Source organism: Gekko japonicus, unplaced genomic scaffold (genome assembly GCF_001447785.1).
Source record: "Gekko japonicus isolate JY-2015 unplaced genomic scaffold, Gekko_japonicus_V1.1 scaffold304, whole genome shotgun sequence".
Classification (NCBI taxonomy): domain Eukaryota; kingdom Metazoa; phylum Chordata; class Lepidosauria; order Squamata; family Gekkonidae; genus Gekko; species Gekko japonicus.
Window position 1 is genome coordinate 483,142 of NW_015161960.1, and position 9,726 is coordinate 492,867.

The following is a 9,726-nucleotide window of genomic DNA, read 5'->3' on the forward strand; positions in this document are numbered from 1 at the left end:
GAATTTCAATAGAGAGAAGTGCAAAGTCCTACACCTAGGTACAAAAAATCAAAGGCACAGATATAGAATGGGAGGGACTTGGCTTGACAGCAGCACATGTGAAAGGGATCTAGGTGTTCTGGTTGATCACAAGCTAAACATGAGCCTGCAGTGTGATGTGGCTGTGAAGAAAGCTAATGCAATCTTAGGATGCATTAACAGAAGCATTGTGTCCAGATCACGGGAGGTGGTAGTTCCACTCAGTTCTGCTATGGTCAGGCCTTACCTGGAGTACTGTGTCCAGTTTTGGGCACCACATTTTAGGAAGGATGTTGACAAGCTCGAGCGTGTCCAGAAGAGGGCAACCAGGATGGTGAGAGGGTTTGAATCCAAGTCATATGAGGAAAGGCTGAAAAAGTTTGGTATGTTTAGCCTGGGAAAGAGAAGGCTTAGAGGGGACATGATTACAGTCTTCAAGTATTTGAAGGGCTGTCATGTAGAAGATGGAGCAGATCTAGTCTCTCTTGCTCCGGATTGCAAGACTAGATCTAATGGGTGGAAATTACAAGGGAGTCGTTACCGGCTAAATATCAGGAGAAACTTCCTAACTGTAAGAGTGGTTGAGCAGTGGAACGGTCTACCTCAGGAGGTGGTGGATTCTCCTTCGCTGGGCGTTTTCGAGCGGAGGCTGGACGACCATCTTTTGGGTATGTTGTAGGGCTATCTTTCGGCTATGCTCCTGCAAGGTCCCTTCCAACTCTAACATTCTATGATTCTATGATACCCTGCCAACAAAAATCTGTATGGTCAAAGCAATGGAATTCCCAGTAGTAATGTATGGCTGAGAGAGTTGGATCATAAGGAAGGCTGAGCACTGAAGAATAGATGCTTTCAAATTATGGTGCTGGAGAAGACTCTTGAGAGTTGCTTGGACTGCAAGGAGATCGAATCAGTCAATCCTAACAGAAATCAACCCTAACTGTTCCCTGGAAGGCCAGATATTGAAGATGAAGCTCAAATACTTTGGCCGCCAAATAAGAAGGAAGCACTCACTGGAGAAGACCCTGATGCTTGGAAAGATTGAAGGTAAAAGAAGAAGGGGACAGCAAAGGATGAGATGGTTAGACAGTGTTATTGATGCAACGAGCATGAAATTAAGCAAACTCCAGAGGATGGCAGAACTTCAGAGGACAGTGGAAGACAGGAGGGCCTGGCATGATTTGGTCCATGGGGTCGCGAAGAGTTGGACTTGACTGTGCAACTGAACAACAACAACACTATACTGCCTTTCAAGAGGTGCTGCTACTGAACAGTAGTAAGAAGACTGTCCTGGGTGATTCATGCCAATTGCATGGTAACAAGTTGCCCAGTGGCTTCCGGTGGTAGTTACAAGTAGTGAAAAAAGCCAAATCAGTATACATTTGTTGGGCTGTAACATGCAAAGGTGTTCCCCAGCTTGCATGGAACAAACACATGTATTTTAGGCACCTATTTGCTTGGAATCATTAGCCTATGTATACCAAGATCTAGATTCAGATCAATACTCATAAAAATGAGGGTAAAAAGACTTAAACGTGTATTTTTTAAAATTTTAGAAACAGAAAGAGAGGCTAAACTAATCTGAGCAATAAAGTGCAGAATGGAAACGCAATACAGTAAATAATACACCAAAATCTGGTCCCTAGAATGACTATCTACAGGGGAAATAAACCTATTTTTTAAAATAACATAAGTGCCTGTCTGACAAGAAGAGGGAGAAGTGTGTGTTGGGGGGTTGTCCTCTGCATTGAAGAAGCTGTGTCAGGAGGTGAAACTGACCAGGCAGAAGGAAGCACAGTGCGAGGTCCGTGGAGCAGAGATGCAAGATCAGAGGGTGACAAGGAGCCAACCATGAGGCTGGGGTACAGAATTGTTACTGCCAATGGTCTGCTTTGTTGTTTGCGTGACATTAGTTAGGCAGCAGGCCAGGCCAGAGGGGTACAGGGACCACACACCAATTGTATACTAAGGTCTGGCACTGTAAGAAGACTTCGGATTTGAAGAGTAAATTAAATTGGTTTTATTGAAGTTTTTCCCTAATTACAAGTACACTAAGCATTCAAAGAGAGCAAACAATATAGAACTAAGAAAGCAGAAGTGATTGATAGCAAATAGAGGGGTCAGTTACTGAGTAATATTACCTGTCCAGACATGCAGAAGTCCTTGAAGAGAATAGCGCCAATGGCCAGTGTTATGCGCTATGAGGGGTGCAGAAAAAAAGACAGAGTGTGTGTATGCGTGGATGAATATAGACTTTGGAAAACAATGCTGACAATAGGAGGTCTTGAGGGGCTTGTCTCAGGTGAAGACGAAATATTATCTGGGCCAATCCTGGGTCCCAGGGGGTGCAGCATCAGGAGGAGCCAGACCTAGATGCAACCAATTAAGTTCCAGAAAGGCAGAGTCAGGCTTAACAATGGCCTTGATGAGATTAAGCCAGGTGCTGGGTGGCTAGTTGAATGGGGTTTTGACCACTAATGGTCCAGTCAAGGCAGTTTGAAAAGGTTCCCAAGTATAGACAAAAGGTGGGAGATGAGTCCCTGATTAGCCTCAGGAAGGATTGCTAAACATTTGAGTGTATGGTTGATTTATCTTGATATCCTGAGAGATGGAGCAGAAAAAGGCAGATCTGGAGACAAAGGGGCTAGGTGAAGTTCTGGAGATAGAAGGGCTATGTGCCAGGTGGCAACTGAATAGCCTTTAGAAATGTATATACCTACCTGGCGGAACCTATTGTTTCATATGCATACTTTTACTGGGTGTGGGGAAAAGACTGGAGGTTCGTTCTAAGGGATGCCTTTCCACCTGAAAATGGAGAGCCTTTTTCCAGAGTTATGGCTTGCTCTGTGTTTTAGAACCAGGAGTGTCTTCATTGGTCTGGGTTTGTGGGTCTCTGGCTCAGGTTAGAAAATGGGGTGCCCCTGTTGTTGGCGCTACCCTAGGGTAAAGGCAGTGCCTCTGGGCTATAGAATGATTCAAAAAAGGGCTACAAAAACTGGGGCTGAGGGGTAACTTTTTATCCTTTTTGGCCTGAGATGAGCGGGGAAGGGGTGTTGGCACGGGAACAAGGGATAATAAAAATCCAATCTTTTGAGAATGAACAAGCCTGAATAGAAATCCTTTGTCTCTATGATGGAGGGGAATTTTCTCCTTTTGCATTGAGAGTGTAAAAAATGTTACCTTGAGGAGATCTAGAAGTTAAATATGTACATATCTATGGCTGGATACTTGTCATAATTGGGGAAGAACTAGAATCTTCCTGTCCAGTTATTTAGATCAGAAAGAAATTTCTAAGATCAGCCTGTAGCATATTGTTCTGGAAATCTGGGTTGATGGTTAGAATCAAATTGACTGGTAGGAGTCTCTGATGTCCTTGGAGGAAGTAGCCCTCAATGGAATCCCTCCTACAGTGGGTTTATGCACAACTGATAGAGGAGCTGCCCTAATCCTTACCTCCTTGACATGACGTACTGCCTTTTGCTATTAGTTTGATACAGGCTCCTTCTATCATTTCTAGGCCCACATTCAGCTGTACACATCTACAAAAAGGGGATTCACATTATACAGAAAAAAGGGGGTTCCCTGGGCTCAGGGTCTTGGGGCATCAATTAGTTCCTGTCCCTTCCCCCCACCTTTTCCTGACAGAAACCAAAGCAGGAAGCCTGGCAATACTGTTGTGGTTGTCTGGTTACAGCTAACAAGGGTATCCCTTGTTTAAAGGTATAGATGCTCCTTTATCACCATGAAGGTACTTTGAACCACTTTGCAAGATGTTTGTACATGTGTAGATGAAGAAATCTCATAAATAAAAAGCACTGTATGTGTTTTGCTTATAGTAGCACGAGGGGGGGGGGCGGATAGACCAAACTCTCAAGAATTGGCAAGTTCCTTGAGTAGTTTAATTACACACACCTGATCCTGAAAAATTTATCTCTAGCATTTTTATCATACAAAGCAAAATGATTTGCCTGGATTATTTCATTCATGTGCATGTAAATTATGTCAGGTTACTTGGGAAACTGTTGGACTAGAAAACAGACTTGCCATTAAACTGGTTAGAAAGTAAATGGATAGTATGAGAACAGCTTGGTCTGACACAGCTCCTGAATCTGAGAAACTTGTCACTCGGGTATAAATTCAGAAGATTTTTCAAATCAGGTAGAATTGTATTGGTCCCTTATATCACCTGATCCCTGCTGCGACATCTTCTGACCATCTGCAGAGATGGTGGTGAAATATGGCAGAGAACAAACTCATAACTTCCTTTGCTGAGAGGTACCATGAAGGCACTTTGAACCACTTTGCAAGTTGTTTCTACATGTGTAGATGAAGAAATCTCATAAATAAAAAGCACTGTATGTGTTTTGCTTATAGTAGCACGAGGGGGGGGGGCGGATAGACCAAACTCTCAAGAATTGGCAAGTTCCTTGAGTAGTTTAATTAGGAAACCTCTTAATGGATTGACCAAAATATTGAAGCACATCTTTTATGGCTTTAGCACTTTTTATAATGAATTAGTTAGCTATAAATTCTAAAGCCAGCTTGTGAACATGCTGCATTAATAAGCACTCCTAATGTACTGACCTTGGCCATCTTAATACACAAACAGCCCTTCAAATAAATAATGTCAATATTGCATTTAACAACAAAGTTTTGCCTTCACGTTATGCTGGAGTTAAATGAAAGACAACAGGAGTTTTCCACAAGACTTCACGTTCCTCCAGAATAGCATATAAATATAAAAGATCCATTCTACTATTTTTTGTTTATAGTGTTCCACCACGGGCACAGAAGATACCCTTTGGAAGAGATAATTAACTGCTGTGACTTTGCTGTCGGTCATTCAACCCAATGAATTAGCACGGTGCATTTAAGTGAGATTAATAAATATGAACATGAAAACAATGTTTATTGTAGGCACTGCGGGAAAATTATTGCAGGGTTACAGTTAGGACACTATTTCAGCACCCACATGATTGCTTTGTCTTTTGATATAAACAGCTTGAAAGCAGATGGAGAGTTATTCTCTTGCCTTGCAAATGTCACACTCACAAAAATGCCATTTCATTAGCATCCCTTTATTCCAGGCATCAGTCCAACCATCATTTTGATTCACTGAATCCTGCAAGATACATGGCAAAAAAAATCATGTTGGTATAATTTATATATAAGTAGCCTGGTGTTTATAGTTCAATGGTTCATTCATTGCTCTGTCCATGCCCAGCATCTTGGTTGTTTGTTATAGGTAATACCAGAGGCAAGTACAGGAGAGAATCTGCATATCATTCGTACCCATTTGGACGGAATGGATGATTACTTTATCCCAACTACAAATCTCATCATTAACCACATCAGGTAAGAAACTTCCATTCATATTATTATTAATCATGAATTTTACTTGCTTTACCTTTCAAGCAGTTACTAGAAGCTCCACTAATCGATCATGGGCTCACCAAGCTAATAAATATAAACCATAGGTATGCAAGACCTAAAAATCAAGTGGACAGGAGACACACAAGGAACCAATGAAACATTATGACAAGCATGATTATCAATGAACATTCTGGCTGTGTAGCCACTCTGTTTTTTCTTCATGTTCCAATGAGATAACAATTTCAAAGAGTACATTATCTAACTAGAAACACCCTAATTAGAATTCCACCACTGTTAGGCCTCCGTTTATGGAAACCCAAACACATATGGTATCAGTATAATGAGATGGAAAGCTATTTCTGGTTTAGACAATGACAAACTTTATGCATGCCTCTTCCTTCACTTTACAAGAAGAGAGCCAACAAAAGTTCACAACCATAATACTACTAACCTTCACATTCTCAAGTGAGCACTAGGTAGATGATCTCCTGCTGAGCCCCAGAAAATCTCAACCTTACCTGCATTCCAGACAGCACATAATCCCCCACACAAGTATGTTTGGTAGCAGCAGTCACAACAGCTCCTAGGCAAGAACTTAAAGTTTGTAGTGGCTTCATCTATTGGCATCATCACTTCCACTGCTGGGCTTATCATAGCTTTTTTGCTTACCCCAAAGTTTCTCAGATATTTCAGCCAAGCAGAAACCCTAGGTCAGGGGTGTCAAACTCATTTGTTATAACAGCCGGATCTGACATAAATGAGACCTTGTTGGGCCGGGCCATGTGTGTCATAAAATGTAATGCCAGGTAGCAGAGATATAAACTTTATAAAGAACACAAACACAGTGAAAGATCTTTGAAACTTTAAATAAAACGTGCTTAAAACACTAGCACTCTTGCAATATTTTGTCTATTTAACAGTCTCTGATAACTGACACCTCTTGCTCTGAGTTATTGCAGCAGCAGAACTGGAAAAGGAAGCAGGAAACAGCCAGGGCCTTGAGGGCTGGATTGCAGCCCTCTGAGGGCCTGATCTGGCCCCCGGGCTGCATGTTTGACACCCCTGCCCTAGGTTCTTTCAAAATCTCACTGGCAGCTCATCTGCTTCTTCCTGGGATAAACTGCAAATGTCCTGACCAGTCACAAACAATATGAACAATTGCTTTGATATTTTGAAGCATCTAGTCCACAGTAATACCTAGTTTGAGCCAAAGAGTTAGTACTAACTAGGTATTATTGTGGACTAGATGCTTCCAAGCATTGAAACATTTACAGTCCAAGCCTATGTAGACTTACATCCTTCTAAACTCATTTAATGAGCAATTTCAATTGGATTACACTATTAGGCACTTCTGTTTAAATAAATAAATAAAACAAAAGAATTCTGGATATGTACTACAGCACAGTGCTAACTAGAGTCACATCTTTCTAAGGCCATTGAAATCAGTGGGCTTAGAAGGATGTAACTCTGCTCAGGATTGACTGATTCAGTAAGAAAGATAACTGCCCATTGGATTGTGGATTAAAAAACAACAACTAAGATTTCAGAGAACACATGAACTGAGTATTTCCTTGACAACAGCAGGTATGCCATGCTCATACTGCCCCACTTTATCTAATTAAAGTTTCTAGTAAAAATCTTCAGAGAAATGCTGTAAAAGGAAGGTGTTTGTTTAAAGAGTTCTTCAAATGTCTTAATTCAAAAGAGCTATCAGGAATCATTTTATTACTTCCCATTATCATTCATTCTATCAATATTTTTTTCAAATCAACTTCTTAATGGATCCTGCATCTAAATAAAATCTAAATAAAATAAAAAGCTAAAATCCCTGAAGTGTTTATGTGATTGGCTTGCTCTTCAGAAGTAAGTTATCATGGCCAAAGACATATATGAAGCTTCCTTATAATGAAGCAGATCTTTGGTCCATCAAAGTCAGTATTGTCTACTCAGACTGGCAGCAGCTCTCTAGGGTCTCAGGCAGAGGCCTTTCGCATCACCTACTACATATCAGTAATGCTGTTGACCAAAGGAGGTGGGGAGGTAGGTCTAAAATATGGTTTTTATACTAGTGAAATATAACACTCATTAAGCTATTACAGTTTTATTCTGCTACCTGGAGAGAAGCTCATAGTAGCATAGATAGTTCTTCCTCCTACCGTTTGTCCTCACTCTGTGCTATAGATTGGGCTAAGAGAGAGTGGCTAGTCCAAAGTCACCTAGTCAGTTTCATGGCTGCGTGAGGAGTTGAACCTCACTGAGAATTCCCAATCTTCATCCAGTGCTCTAACCATTAAATGACATTGGCTCTCAAACAAAACTGAGAAACAGCTAAGCATGTTAGCTTCTTTTACAGGACCTTTACACTGTGGACTAATGCTTTGCACCAAGAACACTACAGCAGACTGTACTGGTGATTTCTGTTACTGCAGCTTATGTTGCTGTGTTGGTGCCAAAAGCAAGCTATGCACCAGCATAGTGGTCATCTTCATCTTAAAAGACATGATGCCATAAGCAGCTTAATCCTTCAGTTTTAATATGCATTGTTTCTTAACTATCTTTGTGTTTACAATAGGCAGTGCTATTCTGATAATGGTAAAGATTCAAGGTATGAGCTCAGAATCCCCAGTTAAACTTACAGCTCAGCCATGTACTTGGTGATGGCAATAACAGTTCTGACCAATACCATATTTGTAGACTACTTTGAACAGTAGGGTTACCATATTTTGAAAAGCTAAACAGAGGACATACTTCCTAACTGACTACTTCAAACAAGTGATCACTATGACAAATCTCATAAATACCCCTACTATTTAAGCTGTGATAAATGCTGCTAACTACGAATATTCCTAACCTTCCAACCCAATAAGAGGACATTTCCATCAGTTTTTAAAAAACAGCCCAAAAGAGGGCAAACACAAAAAAAGAGGACATGACCTCTAAAAAGAGAACATCTAGTAACCCTAGATAGTAGTAGTATTCTTTGAGCCATGTCACCAGATACCTTGAAGTACCAGTCAGATTTTCAAGCACTTTTCTTTTTTAAAATTTTCTGTTTTTTATTTCAGATTTGGTTTCATCTTTAACAAGGCAAAACCTGAAGTTCATAAAATAGATCTGGAAACTGTGGCTCGCATCAAGACGATCAGCTTCAAAAACTACAGCTGCTTACCGAAGGCCATGGCCTATACACACTTGGGCGGCTACTACTTCATTCAGTGTAAAATGAATACATCAATACCAGTTATTCCACAGCTTATAATTGACAGTGTTACAGATTCTGTTATTGGCCCCAACAGTGGCATATCAGGTACTCCCTATATCTCCCCTGACGGACGCTATTTGGTCAGCACTGATGAACACAGTGGGAGGATCAGAGTCCAGGAAATTACAGTCCAAGGGGAAATCAAGTTGATTTATGACTTACAAACCACTATACACATATCCGATCTGACATTTCAGTCCTCTTTCACTGAAGGCAATCAGTATTATATATATGCTACTTCACATTTGCAAACAGATGTACTTTTTGTAGAGTTGTCAACAGGGAAAATGGACATATTGAAGAATTTAAAGGACCCTATCAAATCCAAAGACTGGCCCTGGAGCACCTGCAACAGAATTATCCAAGACAGTGGATTATTTGGGCAATATCTTATTACTTCAGCCAAGGATTCACTTTTTATTATTAATGGGCGGCAAAACACATTACGCTGTGAGGTTTCAGGTATCAAGAGGGGTAATACAGTGGTTTGGGTTGGAGATGTATGAAAGGGTCAGAAAACAGAACTTTCAGGGAAAAAGTACTGATTGGACCTTTACACTGCACAAAAAAAATATGCAGTAGCATTGTATATTTTTACACTGAGGGGAAAACTGTATAAGCTTCATGGTACAACATTGGCCTACTTGCAAGATTCATAATATAAGGTATGCTCTGCTACTAGGAATCGGTTATGCTGAGAATTTGCGTGAAAGTCATAGACTTTACAGCTTGAGTTATGGAAAGTATATTGGGAAAGGGAATAATTTCTCCAGCTGAGTTTACGTACAGCTCATTCCTTGGTGATTCTGTAGAACAAAACTACTTTTGAGTTGGAACGCTGATGAATCCTTAAATTCTATCGCTTATCAGTATTCATTCTGTTGCCCCCCCCAAACCATTTCCTGCAGCATGTGCCACGAGGCATAAAATGACGCCTGTAGCTTAGACTGTTGGACACAAGCAGGCAAACTGGAGGATTTTGGAATTCATATACTTGGCAGAAGATACAGTATCAGTCAAGTCTTTTACAACTTTTTTTAAAAAATAAAATATTAATGTTATTGTTAAAAATA

At 40.6% G+C, this 9,726-nt stretch overlaps 1 protein-coding gene across 1 annotated transcript in view; it reads left to right on the forward strand.

The window, feature by feature from the left end:
• Nucleotides 1-9,159, forward strand: part of LOC107126036 (follistatin-related protein 4-like) — a 248,020-nt gene extending 238,861 nt beyond the window's left edge. Inside the window, exons 12-13 of the mRNA XM_015429530.1 lie at nucleotides 5,264-5,373; nucleotides 8,457-9,159. Of these exons, the coding sequence (XP_015285016.1) occupies nucleotides 5,264-5,373; nucleotides 8,457-9,159 (813 nt within the window). The remainder of the gene's footprint in view (nucleotides 1-5,263; nucleotides 5,374-8,456) is intronic.
• Nucleotides 9,160-9,726: the final 567 nt, after the last annotated feature.